The sequence below is a fragment of the Pteropus medius genome, unplaced genomic scaffold (genome assembly GCF_902729225.1).
Source record: "Pteropus medius unplaced genomic scaffold, Ma_sr-lr_union100, whole genome shotgun sequence".
Classification (NCBI taxonomy): domain Eukaryota; kingdom Metazoa; phylum Chordata; class Mammalia; order Chiroptera; family Pteropodidae; genus Pteropus; species Pteropus medius.
Genome location: NW_024351730.1, coordinates 26,106,168 through 26,134,128, shown reverse-complemented (window position 1 = coordinate 26,134,128; position 27,961 = coordinate 26,106,168). Strand labels below are relative to the sequence as shown.

General features: G+C 40.4%; 1 protein-coding gene across 5 annotated transcripts in view; it reads right to left on the bottom strand.

Moving 5' to 3' along the window:
• Positions 1 to 27,961, bottom strand: part of FRAS1 (Fraser extracellular matrix complex subunit 1) — a 409,779-nt gene that overhangs the window by 41,189 nt on the left and 340,629 nt on the right. For all 5 annotated transcript variants that reach the window (XM_039845532.1, XM_039845530.1, XM_039845531.1 and 2 more), the window contains 11 exons: positions 21,295 to 21,419; positions 20,859 to 20,999; positions 19,058 to 19,285; positions 16,781 to 16,894; positions 14,755 to 14,905; positions 13,485 to 13,644; positions 11,169 to 11,337; positions 8,687 to 8,933; positions 7,109 to 7,453; positions 5,188 to 5,348; positions 4,470 to 4,617 (listed from right to left, as the gene is read on the bottom strand). In XM_039845532.1, coding sequence (XP_039701466.1) covers positions 4,470 to 4,617; positions 5,188 to 5,348; positions 7,109 to 7,453; positions 8,687 to 8,933; positions 11,169 to 11,337; positions 13,485 to 13,644; positions 14,755 to 14,905; positions 16,781 to 16,894; positions 19,058 to 19,285; positions 20,859 to 20,999; positions 21,295 to 21,419 — 1,989 coding nt within the window. The remainder of the gene's footprint in view (positions 1 to 4,469; positions 4,618 to 5,187; positions 5,349 to 7,108; positions 7,454 to 8,686; positions 8,934 to 11,168; positions 11,338 to 13,484; positions 13,645 to 14,754; positions 14,906 to 16,780; positions 16,895 to 19,057; positions 19,286 to 20,858; positions 21,000 to 21,294; positions 21,420 to 27,961) is intronic.

The window sequence follows — 27,961 nt, the reverse complement described above, 5'->3', positions numbered from 1 at the left end:
ATCAAGAGGATTGAATTTAAAGAGATTATGTATGCGTGGTGCTCAATACAGTATCTGGCACAGAGCGGGCACTCAAATTTTGGCAGGAATTATCATCACATGGTTTATATTGCCCCTAGCTCCGGGCTTCTCAATACGAAGGGTCGTTTTTTTCCTGCTTACTTCCTACAATGCCTACGGTAACACTCTGCATTAAGGCGTGTCCCCTTCCAAGACCAAAATTTGTTGACTGCTGGTTATTAGCTCCTTAATAAATAATGCAAAGAGGCAGTCCCTTCAGTCATACTGACATTTTAGTCTTTGGGGCTGCAGGATGCTGACCCTACAGCTATAGTCACCTTCCTGGCTACATCCTGGACATGCCCTGCCAAACCCGAAAGCAAGGAACAGAAAGGGTAAGCACCCAAGTATTCTGCAAGTCAATATGTAGAAAGCTTGGTTTGCCTTCAACTGGCCACTGCTCAGAATCGTTGGTATTAGCAAAATAAAACAAACTCATTATCTGAGTTTAGCCTAACAGTTGCCATTTATTACTAAAAAAAACCCAATAGATACTTCTTGAAAGAAGACCCCACCTAAAAGAAAAATTAATATCTTGGGCATTAGGCCCTGAACATTAGCCATTTAGGGCTCTGTCATCCAGTAAAATGGTCTGTGCCGTTAAGCGGGTGGCAATGACATGGCCTAGCACAGGAGGAAAAGAAGGAAGCTCGTTGCCAGGTTAAAAGCAACATAAGCAAGAAAGCTTTTCTGCTACTGGCAGATTATCTAACGTTTTGGATTGATTTTTCTTGCTGGCCTGACAGGCATCAAGTCAGATGAGAGTTAAAAGCTAGAGTGGTAATGTTTGGGTTTTGTAATGCATTAATCAACTCTAAATTCCTCTTGAGTTGTAAATGATTCCTTTTTTTTTTCTCTCTCTCTCTCTTTAACAAGATTTTAACTCTCACTTCCATCCAGAAAAAAGAAAGAAAGAAAGAAAGAAAGAAAGAAAGAAAGAAAGAAAGAAAGAAAAGAAAGAAAGAAGGAAAAGAAAGAAAAGAAAGAAAGAAAGAAAGAAAGAAAGAAAGAAAAAGAAAGAAAGAAAGAAAGAAAAGAAGAAAAGAAAGAAAGAAAGAAAAGAAGAAAGAAGAAAGAAGAAGAAAGAAAAGAAAGGAAAGTGGGTGAACGCATCTCATGATTGTCTACTGGGAACAGTCCCTGTTTTTAAAGAGCCCTCAGTTTTGTGGGAGACCAAGAGATGACACAATGGAAAGACAATAGCTGAGTGCTCAGTGTGTGTGGGGCGGGGGGTGGTTACGGCATACAAAGGGTCCAGCCCAAGTCAGGCATTGTGTTAAGGGCTTCCACAGCTGTCATTTCACATCACCCTCTTGACACGTGGCACTGTAATTACCACAGGAAGTAGAAGCACTGGCCCTGGGGTCAGTTCTTCCAATGTGGTGAATGTATATGAAATGGAAATCACTCCTTGATTCCAGGCTCATGAGCTCACGTGGGGCATTACACACATATTGTCAACACCTCTCTGAGAACATTCATGAAACATGGCCCAACTCGCAGTTATCTTATTTGTATAAGTCTTGTGTCTCAAAATAAATTGTGGGATTCTGCTCTCTACTCCTCTGTAACTCACACAGCGCCAAGCGCCAGTCTTATGCATGGAAAATGCTTACCAAATGCTGTCACCTGCTAATCTTAGTAACGACAAAGTGAGCACAAATACAACTGCCTGAAATGTGATGGCCTCTTTATGAACAATGATTAAGTTGGAGATTTAGGAGGAATCCTCCTTCTGGTTCTTTCGTGTTAATGAGTAGGTAGGACATAGTTGCATACACAGGAGTGTGGTGTGGTAGTGGTCACAAGCCTTTCTTGCCTTACTCAACATTCCTCAGGCCCATACAAAAGTCTAATTCTAGGTAACAGAGCAGAAGGTGAAGGTGAAAACAGGAAACTGTTCTGAGATGAGCTACTTACTTGCCTGGTACAAAAAATGAAAGGAGCTAAGATCACTTCAGAAGGCTGAAAGTTGACTTTTTAAGGATCTTGAGTAACATTAAACACTGTTCTATAGAGGGCCAGCTAAAAGTGCACTATGAAAAGTCAGCGTGTAGGGTATAAAACCAGAAGATTGGACTTGGATAGAATAAACCTAGGTTTTAAATCTGGCTCCATCACTTCCTCTCTGTGTGGAATCTTCTGTGTTGATCACAGTGCAATGAAGTTTGTGTGTGTCACTGGAATCCCATTGTCAAGTGTGATAAATTATAGATGTGTCACAAAGAAATTAACATGTCATTAAATCTACTATGTGCTAAGTACTATGGTAGGTATCTTCACATATTTTATCTAATTTATTCCTTACAACAATCTTGTAAGGCAGGTATTTTTATTATTTATAGATGAACAAAATGAGGCTCAGTAACCTTAAGGCTAAAAGAGCAAAAGAGTGGAGGGGCTGGGATTAAATTTTGGCACTTTTGACTTCGCTTTCACTTTCCGCTTCATCAGGGGGAAACTAGCTATCCTTTCGTGCAAAAGAATAAGAACGCTTTTCAAAAATAAAAACAATAACTGAATTTCTTTCTTCTTTTTAAACTTTACTAAGGGAAAAAGAAATCCCATCTATTGTACTACTGCACAAATAGGACCATTTAGTGTAGTGCGGAGACTATGAACGTGGAGCCCGAAGTCCTAGACTTGAAGACAGGTTTCTTCCCCCTGATTCTAAGTCTCCTTACCTACAAAATAAAAACAAAAGTAAAACTATGGGGCTATGAGCAAATGAGATAATGTTTAATAGATCATTCTGCAAACTGAAATAACAGCCATAAAAAAGAGAATAATTGTTATAATCTTGTTCATGGTTAAAAAGTTACAATTTTATGAATTACAAATCTAGATGCAAAACTTAATACTATAAAACTTCCAGAACAACAACAACAAAAAAAAACATGAGAAAATCTTTGAAACCATGGATCAGGCAAAGATTTCTTAGATACAACACCAAAAGTATGATCTATAATAGAAATACCAATAATGGGATGACTTCAAGATGAAAACTATTGCTCTTTGAAAGACATTATTAAAAGGACAAAAAAGAAGCAAAAAATTGGAACAAAATATTTATAAAACGTAAGTTTTTGTCTAGAATCTATACCGATATAATAGAGAAGAAAAACAACCTAATTAAAAAATGAGATATTTAACAATACTTCACCAAAGAAGATATATGGATGGCAAGCAAGCACCTGAAAAGATTTCAATGTAACTAGTTGTTCACTACACAACTGGTAGAGTAAGTAGATAGGTAGATATGAGCCAGAAGAAAAGGGACAATAAGGGGTTAACGAGACCCCAAGACAGATCTAGCAATGAAATGTACATAACAGGACATCTGGTGGCTTCAGGCACTTCCCTCATTTTCCCAAGATCAGAAGCTGAGCAGAAAAATAAGACATCTCTCAGTTTCAGGTGACTCTCTCCTTTTCCTATGGTCAGAAGCCAGATAGAAAGCAAGACACTTGGCATCTTCTGACATCTCCCTCATTTTTCCATGGTCAGTTAACTGCAGATAACCATTATAGGACCTGGGGGTGCTCGACCAGTACAGGCAAAAGTAGTTAACTGAGCATATGCCTACCTCAAAATCCCCATGGTGCAAGCGTATGACTTCCCATCTACAGGCACACACTACTCATGCCCGGGCCATGAGTGGAGGTTCAGAGGGAGGGGCAGGGAATTTATATCATTCAAGATGAGAGGGAAAGAAGGAGAACAAAGAAACCCTCAACTTCTCAGGCCCTCAAACCTCTATTGAAGTGCCCGCTTGGACATCTTCCAAGTGTACTCTGCCTAATAAATCACTTCTGCTTGCTACTCTTTTCCTTCTGTCTTCTCTGAGCTTTGGGCCTCTACACAAATCTTTCACAGGGGATCCAAGGAACAAGCCCCAGAATCACACAACGCAGACATCTGAATTCTGGTAACACTTAATATATACTATGTTTCTCCATTTAACAAAACTTTATTTCATTATCCATAAGGTAAACTCCTATCACACCTGAAGACCCAACTTTGTGAAACCTGTGATGTTCCACACATAGTTACTGTTCATTTCCCTCTGCTCCCACAGTAGTAGATTCATAGCACTACCAGGTCGTTTATCATAATATATTTTAATTTTTCTGTTTAAAGGTCTGATCCTCTAACTAGACGTGGAGCTTCTTGAGGACATGGCCCAACCACGGCACAGTGCCAGACATATGAAAAAAATATTTTGTTCCCATTTCTATGTAAAAGTGTGCATGTATGTTCTTATACACATATATGCAGATATACAGACACACTCTTACACACATTTCTTGAATGAAAATGTGAATGAGTTCCAATGTCATACACATGGAAATTAAGGAAAACAACATAACTATAGTCTGAGTCACAAACAGGCATCCCCAATCTCTTACCATCCTGGAATGTGTCATTAATTGCAATGACAGCCTGGAAGGGTTTGGTCAGTTCGGCCCCTTGTGCTGAGCTGAGGAAAACTACAAATGTCTCCAGCCCTTCAATTACTGGATATTGAGTGTCATCCAAGATAGTCAAGGTGCAATACTAGAAGAGAAATCAGGATGATAAGACTTATTATGGTATTCATTTTGCAATATACACAAATATTGTGTCATTATGTACATCTGAAACTAATATTATCTGTCAATTATATCTCAATTAAATTTTTTTTTTTTTTTAATTCAAAAAAGAAAAGTCAAAGCAAACCTTACAAAATGCCCAACACATAACACCCATTTGCTTTTGGAAGATAAGGACAAATGTGACAACTTGAAATTTTTTTTTTTTGGTGGTCTTAAGTTTTTTACTCATAAAATTATACTCCTTTTATTACACATACTTAGGTATTTTGTTTTTAGATATTGATATCAAAGAAGTGTGATTTCTATCTTAAATCTGTGATGCTGGATATCAGATGCTGAAAATGTCACCTAAAGAGTTTGTAGAAGATCCCCCTGTGTTCTGCTGTTTGTACGTTTGTGTTTTTGAAGAAAGAGAAGATAGTAATATTGCAAGTGGTGTTTAGAGTCCTCCAGAGACTTTATTAGAGTTAATAAGAAGTTAATAGAGAGCATATTAACAGACCCCTCTGGCCTGCCACTGCTGTATGCTCACCTGCTCAGTGACGCCTGGCCCAAACTCCACCTTCCTAGAGCTGGGAACATAATCAACTCCTGGAGTGGCAGAAGCTGGGTCTGAGGGTCGTGTAGCACACCAGACAGATGTGAAGATAGAAAGGTCAGTCCCATGGCGGACAACTGGAATCTTCACTGTTCCTGAAGTCAGATTCATAGAGATTTCAATGGTCATCCTTGAGCCAGAAAAGTCATTGGGGTTTTCACAGCAACATTCTCCTTCACAGCAGCAGCTGTTTTACCTGTCAGCTTGGCTAAACCAGCTTCGGCCATGCTCCTGTGCTCCCTTTGAGGAAGACTGAGAGGTGTCACCACCCATCTTTTACTGACACTAAGATAAAGAGCAGACCTGGAGGATGGTCTCCAGGAGGTGATGCTGTAGAGATAGCTCATAGAGGAAAGTAGTTTTGTGGCTTCACAAGAAGACTGTTCATAGGAGAAGAACAATGAACTTAAGAGGGGAGGATCCATTGAAAACATCTCCAACCTATTTTGGGAGGAGGAACTCAGAGACTAGTGCCTGTGGGATGAGCTAGAAAATAGTCAATTAAAGAAGAACCAGCTAGGGGATTCTATGGGGCCTGAAGCTGAATGTTCCTAATTAAATGTTCCTTACTAATTTGATTTCCCTATTTTATCTGAGTGGTGCACGCATCATTACTTAAACCATATGTGCTTATTGCTTCTCTTAGGAATGAAACTCATCTTCTGATCTACTGTGACATCATACTTCGTAGGGTCCTAATGATATACATGTAGATTTTTAGTTGCTTCCACAATCAAGGTCAGAGAAAAGCTGCATGAAAACCCATCCATCACACTTTTCTAGCCAGTATGTTGCATGGTGTCACGTAGTCGTGACTGGGCATTCGGTGTATGGGAAAGGACATATGGCATAGTAGAAAGGTCTGGGCTCTAGTCCCAGGTCTGTTTAATCTTTATTTAAGCTCTTTGGGCCTCCCTTTGCTCTCCTATATAATGTTATCTTTTCCACAGAAGATTAAATGAGAATGAATGGAATGCATATCTTGTAGTACTTGGCATTCAGTAAGTATTCAAAAATAATAGTTCCAACTATCACTCAGAATATCACCTTCAAAAAGGTGAAAGGCCCTAATCAAGTGGCTCAGATCAGTAGATACTCATCACAGCTGCTGGCCCTTTTGGCGGCATGTCTGTCAACAGCATGCAGAGGACTTTAAGACCCTTGCAAAGCCAGGAAAGAGCCTAGGTGGAAGAAATCTGCTCACTGACTGTTTTGAGCTGTTATATGAATGAGAAATTTCCATTTGTGAAGACATTGAAATTTTAGAATTTATTTGTCTTAGCAGCTAGAAGTATACTAAATAACTTATCTCTACTCTCAACAGATCACACTCCCCTCCTTTGTAAGCCAAAATGCTTAGTTAGCATCCTGCCCCACCCCAGATTAGTGGTCCTCAAGCCGCAGACTCCTGACAAGTAATGGTCCATGGCCTATTAGGAACCAGGCTGCACAGCAGGAGGTGAGCGAGTGAAGCTTCATCTGTATTTGCAGCCACTCCCCAGCACTAGCATCACCGCCTCAGCTCTACCTCACGTCATCAGGCATTAGATTCTCATAGGAGCACTAGTCACTGGTGCCAAAAAGGTTTGGGACCTCTGCCTAGACCACAGAAATCAGCCAATGAAGCTCTAAGCCAGATCTCTCCCTGCCGTGAGTAACCAGAGCAAGAAAAGTGGTTGGGACTCCCTGTTCTTCGCTACCTTCCATTCTTGGTTGCAATGCCTAGCATTATGTAATTCCTCAGAATAACAGTGGAATTCTCACTGATTTAAGAACACTCTCAAACCTGAAAGGAAAACGTTCAAGAAAGGGATCAGGAGATGGGTGATGGAACCCTGGAGTTGCTCTTTCTTACCTGAATCCTCACTGACAGTGAAAGCTGTGTTGCCCAGAGACACAGTGGAGGCATCATTGGGACCACTAATGAGCACCTTGGCCGATGACACCCTTCCGATGCGGGCGTTGTCAGAAGCATCTGCCAGGGCAATCTCAAACTCTTCTTCCTCTTCATACTCACTATCATCAATGAGCATGACATCACAGGTGGACATGGTGACACCAGGCCCAAATATCACACGACTCTCAGCAGACATTCCTCTAGATTTAAAATCAGAGCCCGATTCTAGAGCATAGAGGCTACTTCCCATAGCTGACTTAGGGATCGTGTAGCAAATCGCAGATACAATGCTGCTTGAATCCCCTGAAATACAAAATGGCAAGCATTGGAATGAGTGTTCTCAAATTTTAAAATCTCTGATAAATTAGTGGGCTTGGTTCCCTCTGACACATTCCATCACTATTTCTGTTCGCACTCTGACATGAAACCTTCCTGCGCTGCAGTCTCTTTTGAGCTTATGGTATAAACCACTTGAGGATTTAATATATTCCCCAGATACTTCACCAAACAACTTGAAATGGATTTCCTATTCTGTGAATTTTGTGCTCTGTTAATTTACAAGTCTCATTGCCCACCATCTAAGACCACAATGGGTAGAAAGATAAGAGACATACTTGGTACTTTAAGTAGCAAAGTAATTGTGTCCTGAAGGTAGTGCTATGAGCACAGTTCACTGCATTTCTGAATAAACTTCTGTACTTTAATTCCCAGGGAAAGACACAAAGGTTTGAAAAAAGAAAGATAAAACAAAATAAAACCTGCCTCTCTGTACAAATGACTTTACTTATTAGTGCTGCCACTGCACTGAGTGACAGTCTATTCTGGGCCCAGTTTGCTGGCCCAGGGCAATCAGTGGGGCTTGCTTGTTTTCCAAGTGGCATCTCCAAGGGTTTGTACTATTTACAGTGTTTGTTACACTAACAACCAGTCGTCAGATTCAATAAAAACCTGACGTCATCACTTAGTTATTGTGTGGCTCTGAATAAAGATTTAATTTCCATGTATTTTAAAGTCTCAATGTTGTATTATCATAAATCAATATGACCTTTGTTTTGATTTTCAGTCCCTCGAGAAGTGCCTTTTATTTCTCAGTTTATTTCTCATGTGAGCTCTATATGTAGCACTTACATCGGAAAAATCTTTAAACACTTTTATGTTTCAAGAACTAAGAAACCAGTTCTTATAAACTGTAATTTCTCTCTTTGACCAAGGCTACTAAATATTCTATAGATTGGGTGATTGATTAAGAATCCTGAGTATACAAATAATTTTTAAGGCCAAATATAACCAGTCTTCTAGTCCCATTAAAGAATAAATGGGAGTGCTAACAACTTGAACTAAGAAGGGAAGTCTTCTGATAGTATTCATCACAGGTAGGATCACTATTAGGGTTATATTTGGGATTTAAATAAGTTAATACATATGAACTACTTACACATATGAGTTAATAAGGTACATCAGCACTTGGCACATAAAAAGGATTCAATAAATGTTAGCTATTAGTAAAGTTCCTTGTCACCTTTGGCACCAACAGACCTTTTCTTTCAATAGGTGCAAATAGAAAACCAGCGCTCTCGTTGACCAGGTAGGTCTTCTTATCAAACTCTAATGTAGGTTCATCCTCAGTGTCATTGATAATGACCTTCGCCTGGGTGAACTCTCCTAGTAGGGCATATGCTGGCATGCTGAGCTCCACCGTGAAACTCTCGATGTTTTCAAACACGTCATCATCGTTGATGACAATGGTGCAGGATTTGGTGTCCTCTCGCTCATCAAACTGCACCTGTCAGAGAAGAAACAACAAGGGGTTGCTTCAGCTTCCCTTGCTCTGCTCCCCCAGAACATCACACGGAAAGGGGGCCCAAGTCCAGTGGGCAGAGCACTGAATGAAATAGCTGGTTCTTCAAACCCCAACTTCCTGCCATATCACCTGGAACACTTAACTATCTCTTCTCATTCTTGATCTGTACTTTGGGACTGATTTACTGTGTAGAATCATGGAGGGCAAAGACATCACCTACCATTTGGTGACTGTAGAAAAACACATAGGTAACTATCCATATCCTATTTTATCAACTCACTTGGGATAGCAAAAGTCATTTGATTACTTAGTTCCCCTTCTATTTGTGACAAGTTTAACTGGAAAGATCTTTGAACTTGGAATGTGAAGTTCTAGTTTCAAGTCCTGGCTACTTCCAAGAGAGGTTAGGCTTTGAAACTTGACAAACATCAGATTCCTCGTCAGCTGATTCCTCATCAGCTAAATAACAATAATAATATTCCTATTTCACATACTTACTTTGAGGACTAAAAGACATTGTATAATAAAATCGCTGTTTATTTTAAAGCACTGAACAAATATAAGATATTATCTCTATTACCATCATTGTATTACTTGTACAATCAAAATTGATATAGAATCTCAGCGTACTGAATAATGGTGTTTGAATTCGGAAAAAGTTACAGTGTGAACAAGCCAGACTGCATTTTAACTTTCTATTTGACCATTAAGATAGGTTAGATCTATAATATGAATGAATTTAGCCTGGTACAAAACAGTGAAATTATTTTACATGCATAATTGTGAACTTACAGAGATTTATTCTGGTTTTACTTTGTCTACAAATAAAAGATAAAGATAAAACCTTCAAATGGAACCAGCGTTATGGATTTGTTCAAAATTGAAATGGCAGAAAATGGGCCTGGATTGTGCTTTGCGTTAACCGAGACAACTGAAATATGTATAAAAATAGTCATAAACCCCAAAAAAACAATTTTCATCAACAGAAAGTTACTATTACATATTTAATCAGATAATCAAATTAAGTTTTACTAAGCTCCACATTTCAAAACACTCCCAGTTGAATGAAATACTCCACAGATCTCTATTTAGGATCTAGAACACTGCTTTCTATCTTTCCTTGAAAAACACTAGTACATGCCCTTTCTTATCATTTTGTTAAAAGACTTCTTAGCTTATCTGTCTTTTTCTAATTTCTCATTTAAATTTGATATAAGAGGACTTAACTTAGTCCAGCTGAAATGCCTCAAAAAGAGAGCCCACTCTTCTCCATGATCTATGTTGAGTTATACTGCCATAAGAATAATGAAATTACTTTGTAAAAACATTTAGTAAATACCTAGCAAGTGTCAGGCATTGTGCCATAAGATGACAAATACAGGGCATCCTGCCATAAAGGATGCCATTTAAATCTCTTCCTTTCTCTTTTGCTTTCACTCTCCCCTTTTTCTCCCTCTCATACCCTAGTGTTAATTACCACCACTGCTACATAGAAATTTACAAATTTATCTCTCTACCCCCCCGGAACTCCTATCTGTACACCCTACCAACCTATAAAGCTATCAACTTATTGTCTCTAAGGCAGCTCACACTCAACATGTCAAAAGCAAAGTCAAGATCGCCCCCTCACCAAATCTGTTCCTCTTACAGTGACCCCTCCTAGCAAGGCACATCCATTTTCCCCTTCTGTCTCACCATCTAAATGCTATTAGTTGATGGATTACTCGACTGTTGAATCCATCCACTTCTCTCCACCTTCACTTTATAATTGAAATTTAAGTTTCCATCATCTCTCACCCGGCCTATTCTGAGAGCTTCCCAACTGGTCTCTCCACACTCTCTCTTCCCTCCCTTCTGCTAAAGAAGGTAAGGGGAGAGGAAGGATTAGGATACCAAATGCTGAGTGTAGAACATGATGCCTTGGAGAGCTTTTTTTTTGGGGGGGGGGGGGTGGGAAGGAGGGGTCATAAAGCAAAATTGAAAGACTGAGAAGCTAGACAATAAGTTAAGCTTTAGCAGTTAAAACATCAGTGGAGATTAGACAGACTGTGAAGAACAAAGCACTGTGGAAATGGAACATGGGAAAATTACTTGAGGAAGGATGTCAAAGAAAAGGGAGGTGGGGTAAAAAGAAGTGGGAAGGTGCCAAAGTAGCCTACTACCATGTCACAGCCCTTGTAGGCAGTTCAAGAATCAGAGGCCCCCTTGCCCACTCACCTGGCCAGCATACTCCACAAAGTCCTGTTGCCCAGGTTGGGGGCTGAGCCTGGAGCTGGAGCTGGCAGTGCCTTGCTCAGTGCGACACAGGACGATGGCATACTGGTTCAGGTTCCCAGTCCTTTGCACTGTGACGCTGACAGACCCCGCCTTCTCACTGACGTTGTAGCTAGAAGCGCACAAAAAGTCAGTCTCTAAAATCCTGCCCCTGGGCTGTGAAGATTCCCCTTGTTTCACGCCACTCTCTTTCGGTTGGTTAGCGGTGTGAGGCATTTCAGAGAAGAGGAAGTTTGGTTCTTTAAGGAGCTGGGTTGTAAATTGAGGGAACATGTTCACCTGGGACAGTAACAGCACCAAGTGGCCAAGGAAGCGGTAAATGCAGAGTGGTATGTGCCTCACTTTCAGAGAGGGCGGAAAGTCATTCAGAAGATTGGTAGCACAAAAGAGCCACGAACTTCATTTTTCAGAAGATGGAGAAATGACAATCTGCCCTTAGTGCGGTAGAGTAATCAAGATAGGCCAGAGGGTTCTAAGGGAAGAAAACCGGCTGGGAAGCAATTACTGTCTTAGCTCAGGTGGGAGCTGACTGGACCAGATCTACGGGAAGTGGGTAATGTGTGTAGAAAAAGGCAGTGCCAAAAGTGAGAGAATGAGAATTAGGCCTAGGTAACAAAGGTGTTTAGACAAATGGAGCTTTATGGCAACAGAGTGACAGAGTGCTATAGACTGAATATTTCCCCTGCTCCCCCAAAATTCATATGTTGAAATCCTAACCCTCAATGTAATGATATTAGAGGTTCAACCTTTGGGAGGCAATTAGGTCATGAGAGTGGAGCCCTCATAAATTGGATTAGTTGCCTTTGGATTAGTCTCTCATTCTTCTGCCCTGTCAGTTTACGTTGAGAAGACAGCTGTCTATGAACCAGGAAGCAGGTTCTCACCTAACTTTGGATCTGCCAGCACCCTGATCTTGGACTTCCCAGCCTCCAGAACTGTAGAAATAAATTCCTGTTGTTTATAAGCCACCGAGTCTACAGTATTCTATTATAGTAGCCAGAATGGACTAAGAACTTAGCTTGCTGCTAGGAATTTGTATTGCTTTTGCAAAGCAGGAGGTGAATTATCCATGTACTGTTAATTCACAATACATATCCAGGTTTAGGAAGGCCATAAGTGAGTGGCGTCTAAGCTGGGCTTTGTTTCTCATCACTGAGGATGGCTATCGGACCAGGGCTGTGTCTTATTGCTGTGAGGGTTGCAGACTGAGTGCCTCTGAGAGGTTAGTCCTCAATGCTAGCTTTGAGGCCCTCTGCACTACATAGTCCATTAAACATTAGAGGTTTTCCAGAAGATGTGGTTGGTTTTATTCAATTACTTTAATTTTAAAGGACATACACAAAGAGGTAAATAACAGCAAACATTACACGTATAGAAGTTGATGCTGGTTTTCCACTAATTCTCCAAGTGTGTGTGAATAAGAGTGGAATAGCCTACATCTGGGGCACATGAAATCAAATTTGTACATTTTTTCCTTTTTTACCCCAAGTTCCAATTTTCATCTGATTTATCATGAAGTTAATTTCTTAGAATAGTAAGTCTCTGAAATATAAATTTAAAGAATTCTTTCCCCCACAAAAATTATAGTCCTAGTTATAGCTTAACCTATAAAATCATCTTTGCCAGTATCTCTGTGTTTGCCTCTTCAACTCTCCAACAGACTGAGAAATATCTTATAGAGGTATCTGAGTTAAGCTATGTGCTTGTACCAAAAGATATATAATCCTATGAATACCAAAAGAGCTAGGGAGAGATTATGAACTTGAGAAGAGGGAGAATGTAGATGTAAGGTAAAGATGGTGTTATTGTGGGCCAGTGATTATTTGCAGAACTTGAATGTTCATTTTTTTCTGTCAGTTCTACTGGAATATCTTTTAAAACAGGAAGACAAGCAAAAATACTTGCAGGAGAGGCAGTAGAGCACAATGGTTTAAATCCTGGTTTTACTACTGATTAGTTATAGACTCTGGATAAGTTACTTAACTTCTTTCTGTCTCTATGGCTTTGTTGTTGCAGGGGCAACAATAATATTCATCTCATAATTGTAAGTATTAAACAAGATGACGTAGGTCAGTACCTAGTACAGTGCCTGGTACATATAGTATTCAAGAAATATTTGGTATGATTGTTATTTTTATTATCGTTATCACCACCAGCATCATCCGATGACTAGAGCTGACCCACAGGGTGCTTCCTCCTTGTTTCTTCAGCTTGCCTGATTCCTTTCTCAAGAACGAACACACACAGTAACAATTGTACCTGGTATATTTAAAGCTGATGAGAGACCACTGGATATGAAAGACACCGTTGCTGACCACACTGGGTTCACCGTCTTTCACCAGAAACTGAAAATGGTCCGTCATCTCATTGGTCTTCTCCTCATGCAACACGTAACGAATCAACCCCAAGTTCACATCCTCTGTGAGAAAAAAGATACTGTGAATTAGCCCCTGGTTACAAAAACAGCCTCAGAGTTTCCCACACAGAAAATACCCAGTTTATTCTTTTAATGGGTCACAGACAGAACTTGTTTTCCCCAAAACAAAAAAAGATAGTAGTCTTAAAAATAAATGTTTCTGCCAGATTTGAAAATAAGATCCTGTAGTCATGTGTGACAAAAGGCCTGTTTTTATGTACAGGAAATACCCTTACATTGTAGTAAAATGAGAATTCCAGGGTCTTAGCAAAAAAAGCACTTTAATAAATGTCTATGAATGATAGAGGCAAATCTGAGAACTGACAGAAAAGTCTTTGACCCCATCCTCTGTGTATATATGCTCATGCCCACACTACCCCCTTTTAAACAAGGCTTTTTGGAAGGTACATGCTACTAAGAAAATCTGAGGTGGCATTAAAACGGCCCATACACAAGGCACAGAAAAAATGGGGTAGGAGAGCACGCAAGACTGAGAACAGGGAGAAAAAGGAACTATGGTACAAGAATCATTAAGATGTAGCTTGGCAGACTCCTCCCAATCAGGTCTAGTCTCAAAAGACGTCTAGAAGATTCTGAAAAGGCTGTAAAAATCTAAACGACAAAGTAGTCTGCTTGATATGACTTAAAACAGGAAAACAGTTCTGTTGAGAAATCTACCTATATTGATTTTAATTTCTTTGCTGAAAACTTAAAAAAAAAAATCCATAACCCTTAGAGAACAAAAAGTAAACCGCACAGGATCACAGATCTTTCATAAAGTCTGGTGGCTTTTTGTTTTTTGTTTTTTTTTTAAAAAAAAACAAACACTATCACATGATCCCTTCTAAAAAACCTGGCCAAAACCTAAAGCAATTTGGGAGCTAAGGAAACATAGTAAAGATGAATTTTTTTGGTCATAATTCAGAGTAACAGGAAATCAAATCAGGAGAAGGAAAATTCTGAAGTAGAATGGTTAGACACTGAAAGATCCATTTGTTTTCAAATAGGCTACTTTGGGCTAAGATGCTAGAAGTGGTTGTAAGAACATCAGAGAGGTACAGAGAGTGGTGTTAGAATAGATTCCTCCCATTTCTCCCTTCCCCGAGTCCCCACCCTGTGTAAAAGTCACAGCAGCTCTGCCTGGCCGCAGCTTGTTCTCCACATAGCCATGGTTGGGGCCTGTCGTTATCTCATAAACAAGCTGCACATCGTCCGTATCTGGGTCCACGGTCAGCAGTTCCTTCTTGGTGATCAGGTTGGTTGCCTGGAATAGAAACCCATTATATTTAATTCCTGAGATGGGAATAAAATAAGAACAAGACCCTATGACTCAGATTTAATTCAGTTCAAGAATGATTTACTGAGTGCATTTGGTGCGTGGAAAATGCTGTCAATATTGAAGAGGCTATAAAGATAGAAAACATCCCAGACTCTGCCTTTGATGTGTTCACACTTCACTGGGAAAGAAAGTCTCATGAGCCAGGTATTTGTGGCAAGAGTTATAACAGGAGATACCAAAAGAGTGCTATACACTTTTTGGAAGTGGGAAATATTAATTCCATCTGAACTGGGGAAGGAGGGTTTTGAAGTGGTGGAATTTGAATTTGGCCTTTAAAGGAGGTTGGAACTTTGAAAGAATAATACAGTACAGGGAAGACGGCCACTTTATACCTATAGGAGCCAGCTGCACGCTTGCAATTAAGATAAATATATGATACCCCAATATTGCTCAAATACACTGGCTAAATTTTAATTAATTAATTAGTTCATTAAACAAATATTTAGTGTGAACAAAGGTTTGAGGAAAAAAAGGGGTGGTCGACAGTATTAAATGTTATTAGCTTTATTAAAATAAGGACATGTAAGTGACCATTGAATCTGGCAAAAATAGAGGTCATTGGTGACTTTGGAAACAGTTCCCACAGTAGAGTAGGAATGTGAAGTAAAAAACCAACAGGAGAGTGTTGAGAAGAGAATGCGATGATGGTTCTGAATATGAAGAAAAAATAAAGTAGGGCCTAAGAGGAATTTGTACTAATTTTGTTTCACATATTTTGAAAATCCCAATTAGTTCAGTGGAAATCTACAGCACAACAGCTACGTTTACAGGCGCACCTCATTTTATTGCGCTTCACCGATGTTTTTCACAAACTGAAAACGAGACCGTTCCCAGCAAAAATACTACAACTCTCTTTACTGCGGTACTCGCTTATTGTGGTGCTCTGAAACCGAACCAGTACCTCTGAGGTATGCCTGTATGACCACCTAATCACCTCCCTGGAGATTAGAAATCCACAGCTTAGAGGGGACACTGCACACAAAGGTAAGAAGTGAGTTCCCAAAACTAAATAAAGAACTGTGGGTGTCCGGGTGGAGATGGGGATTTAATGCTTGACATGTTACCAGATGAGAATCATGGCATGTCTTAAAATGACCAAATTGAGATTTAGGAGAAGGAGAAAAAAATTTCTAAAGTAGAATTCCTCTGAGGATACTCACCTTCAAAAATACTTCCTTTCAATTTATGGCACATTCCGTATGTTTCCCAAAATCCATCCTCCCCTTCTAGTTAACAAACTTTTAGCTGAGCCCCAGCTACAGACTCTACTCCCTAATTCCCCATGCGGCAGATGCGGCGACATGACTGATTTCTTGCTGAAAGAATATGAGTGTAAATGATGTTTAATTTCTATATTGCTTGCTTAAAATGAAATTCCTTGGCCTCTACTTCTCTGTTTTCCTCTTCCCATGGGCTGGAATACTGATGAACAGCTGAAGAGATCTGGCTACGGCCAACAGCAACAACCAGTGATGGCAGAACAATACAGTAGAAGGAATCTGCCATCTCTGAATGGTCATGTAGAGCCTTAGACTGCCTACTTACTTCAACCTTATATGTGAGAAAAAAATGTAAGCTTTTATTTTGCTTGAGCTACCGTATTTTGGAAGTCATTTTGTAAGAACATTTTAAACTATATACAATTTTATTTAAACTCATGGAGCTCGCCAACTTTAGGAAAATCAGCCCACTTGAGAGATAAACATGCATTTAGCTGGAGTTCTAGTCATAAGTTATTGTTTTGAATAAGGCTGTTGCCCAAGCTGGTTAATAGGGATGTGGCAGTTGGAAAGGCCTTACCTTGCCATCCATATACTCTAGCCATTGGAGCCCGAGGTTTGTAACAATTCTAGGGGTGCCATCATCTACCGGGAGGATGTCTACTTGGAACTGCTGAGGTGCTGCTGTCATAATCTGTGGAGACAGCCAAAAAAGAAAACTCATCATTCACAGACATCTGAAACATGCATGGTACAGGACTTACAAAGCTGGAGTTCCGGAAATCAGTTGTCACTTCAGAAAATGGGCAACTGAGCCAGTTTCCATCACTTATCATCGCTTGGCATGAGGCTTAAGGGAGAATGCTGATTGATAAAGTGGGAACAATATGAGAAGAAAAGTAGGAAACGAGTGGTACTGCTGCTGGAATTTCACCTGCTACAGAAGTTAACTTTCACACACCTATGCATTCCTTAGTTGAGTTCAATATTTCCCTGAGGTGAAACAATAAACAAAACATTTTCCTTTCAATAAGTCTTGTTAAAATTTTCCTGAGAGGCAGACAAAAATCATCATTAAAATGTTAATGTCGAAGTCTCCAATTGGGATTCTGCCAGATGTGAAAAGAGATTTCATGGGGAGAGATGTTTTTTTTCTTCTTCTTCCTTTTCTCCTTCCTTTTTTTTTTTTTTTTTTTTTGAGAGCGAGAGAGAGAGAACTGTCCATATGGGGGAAAGGGGCAAAAGAAATCAAGAATAAAAGTGTTATGGGGAACAGTAAAAAGAAATTTTGGTTTATAATTTCATTTTCATACAGATACTCGTGCACTTACATGTGAGTGTGTGTGACCCAACACCTCACTGTCTCTGAGAGGATAAGGCACGGTGGCACACAGGGCAGGAGATGCTGGATTTTCAATCTTCTACAACCTTCCTTCTAAATAATTTTCATTTTTAAAATAACATGGTCTCTCTGGAGACCTGATGTGACCTTTTATGTTTATCAGAGAAGTAGCCTTCTTGCTGATTTACCCTGAAATCTTTTTTTCTTTCTGAAAGTCAAACTAACTGGTGTGGGGGGAGGTGGGGAGGCAGCTACAGTCTGTGAGAGAAAAAATCAAAGCTATGAGCTGCCAGGTGGTGATGCGTGCAGATACCGAAATGGCAAGGAATTCCCAAGAGCCATTAAACTGACATTTTGGCCAACTGAGAAATGACCTTCTCACAGGCTGTCTGTCTCTAAAGGAAGCAGAAGGATATTTCTTCCAGAAAGGAATCATTCCCATTCATCGACAAAGTAGAAAAGGAACTCTGAGAGGCTGAGAGACTGAGAGGCTGATCTTTTTGTTATCCTGGAAGTATGGTAGCGTGTGATTATGTAGCTCACCAAAACCGCTTCTGCCGAGTCAGACACGGATGTGTGAGATGTAGGAGTGTCCACGGGGCTATATTTTTCCAGAGTTGCAGTTACTCCCAGGGGAGGCTTATGGGACTGCAAGAGACCTGGCTAAGGAATGAGTAAAAATGGCTGGGGAGGTAGTGAAGGGACTGTCTTAATGTTTCTTCCAGACAGCTTGATATCAGAAAGGAACAATTCTCTTAAGGAAGTAAAGCTTAATGATTGCATGACCTCAAGAGAAGAGCATCTTTACCTGTTTCACATGCTGGTCCTAAAATGATGATAGAGATGGTGCTTACAATCACAGTTTATTGGATGTTCCCTGTGTTTCTCATGGAAAGGACTAGGCTAAGTTCTTTATGTACATTGCAAGGGTAGATATCATCCCATTTTACAGAAAGGGAAGCTGAGGCTTAGAAAGGTTAAATGACTTACAAAGACATTCAACCAGTGACAGAGCTAGAATTTAAATCAGTATCTTTTGGATGCAAACGCCATACTTTTAACCACTGTTATTCTTCATGAAACTGAGAAACTGGCTGACAAAGAGGACATATAAAAGAGAAAGATAATATAGAACCATATGATATTATTGAAAAAAAAAAAGACAGAAAATTAAAGGAGTAAAAGGTGGGTGAAAAGGAAAGAAGAAATAATAGCAGTAATAAAAACAACTGTCAGCTTCTATTGAAAGCACTTGATTTGCCTATAGTGTTACTTTATGAGAATTACCTCCTTTGATGTTTTGACTGATTGGAGCTGGGGATTATTATTGTATCCATTTTACAGATGAAAAGCTGAGGCTTATGGAAGTTAAGAAATTTGCGCAAGGCCAATTCATTAGTGACAGAACACTAATTCAAACGATGCTAACCTGGGCCTAAAAGCTGGCATGCTGTGCCCCTGGACAACCTCTGGCATGCCTTCCTGTGCCACTTTCTCATCATTTTTACTTCTCACCTCTTTCCCTCCTTCCTCAATAATAAAGAAGGGATTCGTTCCATCAGCAACGATAAAGGTGAACCGGTCTTTGAGGGAGTTGCTGCCGTCGTGGCTGTAGCTGACCCGGTGCTGGTAGATGTCTTCCATAGTGAAGGTGGACGTGTGCCGGAAATGCTGCCCATTGGTGGTCCGCTCGATGGTGCCGTGGCGTGGAGGCTGCACGATGGTGAATGTGACAGACTCAGCCTGTCAGGGAGGTTTAAAAAAAAAAAACAAGAAGAGAAGGGAAGTTCAAAAGAGAAACCAGATGCGCGAGTGATGGCCAACAGGTAGTCGAGGGTAGCGAAACCTAAAGATATCTATAAAATAAGAAATACATTTTCTTTATAAATACCAAAAATAAAGTTAAGGAGATAAATTATATTGGTTACTGCAATTAAACTTATATTCTGCTGCCTTCAGTTGTAAGACTAAGACAATTAAATTTGTGCATAGAGGGTCATAGAGGAAAATATGAATCTTTAACCTCTATCAGGATGATAGAAGCTAGACCTTCTAAAACTATTCCTTTTCTTTCAATCCATTTTCCCCCGCTTTCCCAAAACTCATATACAGAATCCCATATGCATCAGAACAGAAGTTAATTTCCCATTTCTAACTGCTATTTCTAAGGTGATACATAGAAGGAAAAATAAAAATGGTAGACACCCCGCTCGATACTTTCCAATGACTTCTCACCAACTTAGAATAAAATGTAGATGCCTGACCTGGGCCAATTAGGCCATCTGTGACCGGGTCCTAGGACTCCTCTCTGGGCCCACTCTTTCCCTCTCCTGCTTGTTCACTGGATTCCAGCCTCTTGGCTTCTTGTCGTAACTCAAAGGTCCCAAACACACCTGGCCACAGGGCCTTTGAACTTCTGGTTCTTCTGCTCAGAGACCAATGCTCTCAGATGACTACAGGGCTTACTCTTTCTCTTCATATCTCTGTTCCTCAGAGAAGCCTTCCCTGACCGCTCCTGTCTATAAATCTCTATCTCTTTCATCTTGCTTTATTTTCATTCATAGCACTTACCACATCTGACATAATATTGTATGTTCTTTCTTTATTTTCTGCCCCCTAACCAAAGGTTGAAAACTCCCTAAAGTGAGAACTTTATATGTTTTGTTCACAGGTCCATCTTTAGCATCTAGAGCAGAGCCTGACACTAATAGGTCATCAATATTTGCTGAAAGAATGAATAAATGAATGAATGAGTGCTGACACAGGGTCAGGTACAAATAGCACTAATTAATAAATGCTGTGGTACTCTTTTATGGTAGTTAAATCATGTGAGAATGTTAGGTCCCTCTATCTGAAAGCATCATAAGAGTAAGTTCTATGTGTACATGCCCTGTTTCACTGTATAAAGCCTAGTTCTTTGAGGATGCTCAAATTGTAATAATTAGTTGTCATCCAGAGAAGTCTGAATGGAGGAAAAAGAAGGGAAAAGTTTATAGATGCTGAAAATCCTTGTTCACTCTAATGAGGAATAATAAAAACATTGAGTAAAACGTCATCTACCTAATTTTCTATGACTCATGATAAAAATCCAGCATGTTAAAAGCATTGTTACATGTAATCAGGGAAGAGAGTGAAGGTATTTAGGGTTTCAGAGAGAGTTTAAAACCAGTATGATTGCAAATATATTAGCTTCTCTTTTCCAGAAGGCCACGGTGTCTTATGGTTTCAAGGATACTTGTACTAACCTCACCACTCTGCCTTCCCATCTGTTACCAGATTGATCGGCTTCTCATTCAGCTAGAGAACCTGCTCTTACCTCTGTGTCTGCATCCACTGCTTTGAGCTCAAACTCTGTGATGGTCTTCCTCACACCCTCCTGTACCCGCATCCCCAAGTTCTCTACAACGGGCAGTGAATCATCCACAGGGCGAATAGTGATATGGAAAATCTGAGTCACCTAGAATGGCAGAAAAGTAAAGGTGGGACACCTGTTTCTAGTACCCACCCAAGTAGAAGGTAAGTGCCCTTTACTTCCCCTTTCACACCATTCCTGGCATGACTGACTGATCAGGAACCCAAAAGTGAGTTATCTAGAGCAAGAGTCCCAGGGGCTGTCAGAAGCTGCTTCTGTCCTTGGCAAAGAGCAGAGGAAAATGAAGCACTTGAAGCACCAGTCAATCTGCACACTTCATTCAAAGAAGACTGCTCTGAATCAACACCCATTCAAGGAGGGAATAGAGTCCCTCACCTACCTCATTGACTCCATCCGACAGTGTAAAGCTGAAGGCATCTGAATGTTTCTCGGACTCACTGGAATGGATATACTGAATGTTTTGTGAAGTCAGGTCAGCTTGAGTAAAGGAACTAATTTGGATACCTAGCAAAAGGGAAGGAGGGAAGCGGAGAAAGGATGTCAAACTATGAGCCATACTTCTGGGGAAACTCACCAGATAGAATCCTTTGTATTTTTCTCCTAACATTTATGTGCTTCTCCCTAAGACCTCGCTTTAGAGTTGTTTGTGTATTCCCACAGCAAGTGTTCTGTGGGAAGCACATGGTAACTTAATTATCTAGGCTTCTACTATGTGCCAAGACAACAGCAGGTGCTCAATAAATGTTACTCTCCTTTCTCTTGGGGTTTATGTATGCAGGTCAAATCTGTGAAAAGTAAACCCATTGCCTTATCCTCTCTACTCTTCTCTCTTAAGTTTTATATTCTCCTATAGCCTCATAGTCCTTTCTGAAAACCTGCCCTAATTTTTAATAGTGTGCAATGATATAGCTTTTGAACACTGGACTCATAGGGCTTGGCTAAACATAGCCTTGTTTCTGTGATTGGTGAGCCATTCTTGGACTCCATCGTTTTACTGGATATTCTTCAAGGTCCCCTTCAGCTCTCTTAAAGGATCTCTTTCAAGGTCTATGATTCTAGCCTCTCATATACCACTTTAGCCTGGCTGGCAGTAAAATGAACTTACTGCATGGCTTGGCCTTTGGGCAGCCATTCTGTATCAACTCTAAAATGACCCAGAAAACCAGTATCCTTTGACAACATTATAGAGACAACACATGCTAATTTTTTTCAGAGTTGTTTTAAAAGTAAAAAAGGAATCTGAAGTGATTTTAAATAATGCTAAAGCATCCCACAAGTGAACAACATCTCTATGTTTTTAAATGTCCAACAACATTTAACACAGAATGTTTGCTTCTATCTTAGGGCTCTGGGACTTATCGTTTGGTGCCAGTCAAGACTGAAACAAAAAAACATCTTTTATTCCTTCAGTACAAATTTCCTCTTTCTGATATGGTTGTAAGAATATTAATCCACTTAATCTAATCCCTTAGTTTGGTCTTAAAATTCATTTGCTGCTGCCTGGGATTTATTATTTGTCACTGTTAGTCCAGGCAAAACCAGTTCAGCTTTTCCATAAACAAACAAACAAAAAAAACAAACAAAAAAAGCAAAGAGATTCTTCTTTGACTGTAACACCGTCACCACTGCTTTATCTTAAAAAAAGAAATCAACACGCATGGTTTACATTTGTGTCTCTCTTTATCATCTGAAATTTGTTGCCCAGATACAATAGCTTCCTGATATTGGGGCATTAATTTTTTGATGAGGCATTTTATATTTCTGTGCTTGCTACATCAGTTCTTGACAGGCAAAAAATGTAGCCCCCTATCTCAAAGCTTTGTCTTGTGACTCTGGACAGAAATCCATACCATTTTTTAAAAATTTAATAACTTCAGACTGGCTGTGCTGAGGAATTTAAATCGCTTCCCCTGCTGTGAATTCATCCTCACAGCTCATGGAGAAATACTTGTCTGCATTCTCACAATCGACTGCTCACCTAATTCACTGTTCTCTTTATGAGAATCTAAGACTGACTGAGAAAGTGATAGATTTTTCCTTCCTTTTGGGAAGGAAGCGCTGGGATTGACTTTTTAAAAAACATTTTTATTAAGAGGAAATTGACATATAATAAATTGCGCATATTTAAAGTGTATGATTTCATAATCTTTGGCACATCCACGAAAACTTCAGTCAAAATAGTGAACATATCCATCACCCCAAAAGTTTCCAGGCGACACTTTTTAATCCTTTAATACTTCTCATTCCCATTCTCTACCCTGCCCCAAAGGAATAAATGAATCGCTTTCTATCACTACAGATTAGTTGGCATTTTCTCTAATTTTTTATAAATAAAATCACATAGTATGTACTACTTTATGCATGGTTTCTTTCACTTAGCATAATTATTTTCCCATTCATCCATATTGTAGCATGTATTAATATCTCATTACTGCTACATAGTATTGCATTGTGTGAACATGTCATAGTTTGTTTATCCATTCACCTGGCGATGAACACTGAGGTTATTTCCAGCTTGAAGCTGTTACAAATAGAGCTGCTCTGGTCATTTGTGCACAAGTCTTTGTTTGGACATAAGTTTTCATTCTTCTTGGGTAAATCTCTAAATGTGGAATGGGTGGTATATATGTTAGGTGTGTGCTAAACTTTTTAGGAAACTGACAAATTATTTTCCAAAGCAGTAGTAGTACTTTTGATTCCCACCAGCAGTGGATGAGAGCTCTAGGCTTAATCTTAGTGGGCCTTTCCCAATTCAATCTAGAAAACACATGAACACCTATCATGAGTTCAGGCTTGCTTATATATATTAATTTTTATCTTTAATAACTCTGGGAGGTCAAAATTGGCATATCACACCCATTTTTATAGATCATGACACTGTAATGCAATTAGAAAAGCAATATGATCCATCCAAGGCCACACAGCTAATACAAGGACAGAGCCGGATTTGGAACTCAAAGTTGTCTAATTCCAAAGTATATGGCTGCTGTGAAAACTTTTTGTAAAACTCATCTAGCTCTTTCAGGCTAGACAAGGAGCCTCTTGGATATCACCATTATCCTTTAATTTTTTTCAACATAAAAGTAATACATGCCTATTAAAGAAAATGTGAAAAGCATAGAAAAGTAGTGAAGGATCACAAAAACCACTCGTAAATCTGAAACTGAAATATCACCATTGTATTATTTATGAATTGAATTGTTTCTTTTATGATATTTTATTGGTTTTAACCCTTTTCTTGTCTGAAATGTTGATTTTGATGGGGTATTCATAATTTAAGTGATAGTCATAATTAAGTGCCAGAGAGTAATGAGCTGCATCTAGAATGTAAGCTTCAAGAGGACAAGTATTTTTTGGGTTTCTTCACTAATGTGCACCTAGACCAGTACTTGGCACACAGTAGGTACTCAAAACATATTTGGTGAATAAATTTACTTCACCCGCTATAATCGATATTTAAGAGGCCCTACTGAGCACAGATTTTCAATCTCTACATACTTTTTTTTTTAAGTTTTAGCCTTTGCTAATTGGGCATTGAGAGACTTTAGCCACTCACTTGCCAGCAAGATGGTGTTTGTAATAACTTATTGCTCCTACTGGCTGTCATGGCAGGTAGTTACTATTTGAAATATCTTGAAAGCTTTTAATCCCATTGAAGGTATTCTCAGTCACTGACCTGTTGGCTAAACTATGTATCTGGCAGTATTGTGGAGACCCACATTAACCCTGTCTGTTTTCCCAGTTCCGCCGGAAGGCCAGCATGTTAGAGATAGTCCAGTCAGGGAAGTGGTATGGGAATAAAGCATCTCTGAAGAAATTGCCTTCCCGAGAGGTTTGGCAATCCCCTCACCCTCCTGCTTTCATCCCAGCTGTGGATGGTCGGTGCATGTTGCCTACGTCTCACCCCAAGCTCACGCTGTGGGAGGCTCTCCACTTTTCTGCTTCAGATTTTCTTCAAAGCCTCTTGTTATGAGCTAAACTGTAACCCCTCCCATCCAATGCATACCTCAAAGACTTGATGCTCAGTACCTTACAATGTGACATTATCTGGAAACAGGATCATTGCAGATGTAATTAGTTAGGATGAGGTCATTCAGGTGGGCTCTAATCCAATATGACTATTGTCTATAAAAGGGGAAATTTTGACACAGATATACACATCCAGGGAGAAGGCCATGTGAACATGAAGACAACCATCTACAAGCCAAGGAAAGAGGTCTGGAACAGGTCCTCCCCTCAGAAGGAACCAACCCTGCTGATACCATGATCTCAGACTTCCAGCTCCCACATCTATGAGACAATAAATTTCTGTTTCAGCTGCATAGTTTGTGGAACCTTGTACAGAAGTCCTAATAGGCTAATTCACCTCTGCTCTAGTGGAGAACTCAAACTAAGACAGTGGGTGCGTTCTATTTTGGTTGCTGTCACAATACTGAGACAAAGAGAAAACCAAAGAATACCTTTGCTCAAGTATCACCTCTTGGAAGTCTTTCCTGACTCACCCTACCCCTCTTTCATGTGGAATTCACTGTCCTTTGGCTCCCACTGTCTTCTGTCACATTGTTGTCAAAGCTACTGAAACACATTTGCACGTGTTTGTTTACATGTCTACCACTTCTAAAACATAACTTTTCTCTTACAGCAGCTCCTTAATACATGTCTGATGAAGGGGAGAGCCAGTGCTGTGCTGGAGATTGCTACATTTCAATATGACTCCTCCCCTACTTTAAAAATACAACTTCTGAGACTATTAGCTAAGCAACTGAATCTCCAGTTAGGGTCTACATTTCCCAGCTACGTCACAACTCTGTGTGACTACATTCCTGACACTAGGATGTGATCAAAAGTAATGTGTGCTCTTCTAGTAATACTCCTAAGAGAGAAATGGATGTGTGCTCCCCTGGCCTCTCTTCCTTACTGCTGGCTGGGGGATGACCACAACTACAGTTGTTGTGGGACCAGAAATGGGAGCCTCATGCTGAGTATCACTGAGCCACCTCAGGCCATCTCATCTACCTGCCTCTGGATTTTTCTGTAAGAGAAAATAAAAGTTCTTGTTTCAGGCACTGTATTTTGGAGTCTCTTTATTCTGTCATCTTAGCTTCTGTCCTAATGATTCCTTACTCTAATCTTCCAAGAAAAAGAGGGTCTTTCGGGTCCCTGAGATAAGGGTGTGGCCCCCCAATCTTAAAATGAGCAGACGTGGGACTAGACTCTCACATTACTCTCCTCGATGGGAGGAGACTCATGTCTGTCTATCTTCTGCATAGTTTCCAAAGGCAGGTGGCTCCCTACATCTCCTCCTCAGTAGAAAAGATCCTGACAGCTTTCCTGTCTAACTAAGGGGAATAGTCAGTTACAATCAACTGACCAAGAAAGACAGCATGAGCAAACCATCAAGAGGATGTCTGCAAGTACTGTGTCAGGTGATCATTCGAAGAAGCATCCAGTCCCCAAAAAGCTCAATGCCTACACTGTAGACACTGGCCTAGAAGTTACTTTGCTCTTCTTAGAAAGACCAGGCCCCAGCCCAATCTCAGCTCCTGGCAGAGACGTTCTCACTCACAGAGACAAATGGGATGAAGTGCTGCTGCTCAGCCGTTGCCAACTGCCTTAAGAGAAGATGATAAGTCATCAACATGTACTTCCTCAGAAGAGAGACCTTTGACATTTAAAGAGAATCAAATACAGGAAAATATTCTCACTTGGGGGAAACAAGGAAGGAGAGAATGCTGATGAAATGCTACAGAAAAGACTTGTGGGGTTGGTGAGGGAGGGGCAGGGAAGTCCTGCCCTATTAGCAATGGGGAGGGGCTCCCAAGAGTAACAGGGAGGGGACTGGGTCCTCCTCATATCTGGTCTACTAGATACAGGCAGACTGAGACAAACTGGTGCGGGTAGGAGATTATGTGGATTAGGAAGTCAAACCTGGTGGAAAAGGGCAGGTAAAGGAAGCCTCCCAGGTAGAAAAAGCCACCCCCCACCCCCCCATTTTGGAAGAGCACTTTTCCAAGAGGAGGGAGAAGTGTGACCACCTGTGGGTTACTCTCTAAGCAGCACTGGCTTGGTCTTGGCAGACAGAATTTAAGCCCAATGAAGGCTGAGACTATAAACACAGAACAGGCGAATTTGGAGCAGCCTCACACAGGACTCTGTGCAGCCCAGCCAGAGAAGAGGAGGACTGTGATTTACCAGCAGGTAGGCACTGGTGGTGCCTTTAAAGCCTTGTGTAGTGTGCATGCAGTTGCCCAACACAACAGCCAAGAGTCTGCCCTTTCATCTTTGGAGAAATACAATCAGCAACCTGAAAAAATTCTGGCAGGAGCAATTAGCTCATGAATTAGTTATCAAATATCTCATGCAGCCAAGGTCTTGAGAGTGCTGATCTGCATACTTCCCCCAGGAATTTGGGGACAAAAGGGTAGGCCACCTGCTTTAATTTGCATTAGGGATTTTGGCCAATCTGTCTATTCTTCCCCATGCCCTCCCACCATATACACACAACACTCTCTCCTCCAGCATCACTGTGGACCCAGACACAGTCTGCTTACTTCACTGACTCTGCACCATCACCCTCGCCTCTGAAAGCTCATCTCCCACCCTGCTCTCCTCATTCACTCTGCTGCAGGCACACTGGTCTTGGTATGTCTGGAAGTGACATGTCTGCCTGATCCCTCTTCAGGATATTTACACTTGCTCTGCCTTCTGTCTGGAAGGCTCTTTCCTTATCTCTCACCTTGGCTGGCTCCCTCATTTTCCTTAGATCTCTGCTCAAATGTCATTGTATTATTAAGGAGGCCTTCCTTCACCCCCTTGCTCCCTGTGTACCCAGGTGATGCCCTTATTTCTTCCCCTAATACTCATCACTATATGACGTATTTGCTTGCTTGTCTGCTTGCTGTCTGACTACCTGCATTAGATGGTGAGTACCATCAGGGCAAGCAATTCCCCCATTTTGCTATTCCTCTGGTTGAGTGAAGTAAAGCAATGAAGATCTAAATCTCCTGAAAGCTGTCACTGCCTCTATGATGTATGAAATAAAGACA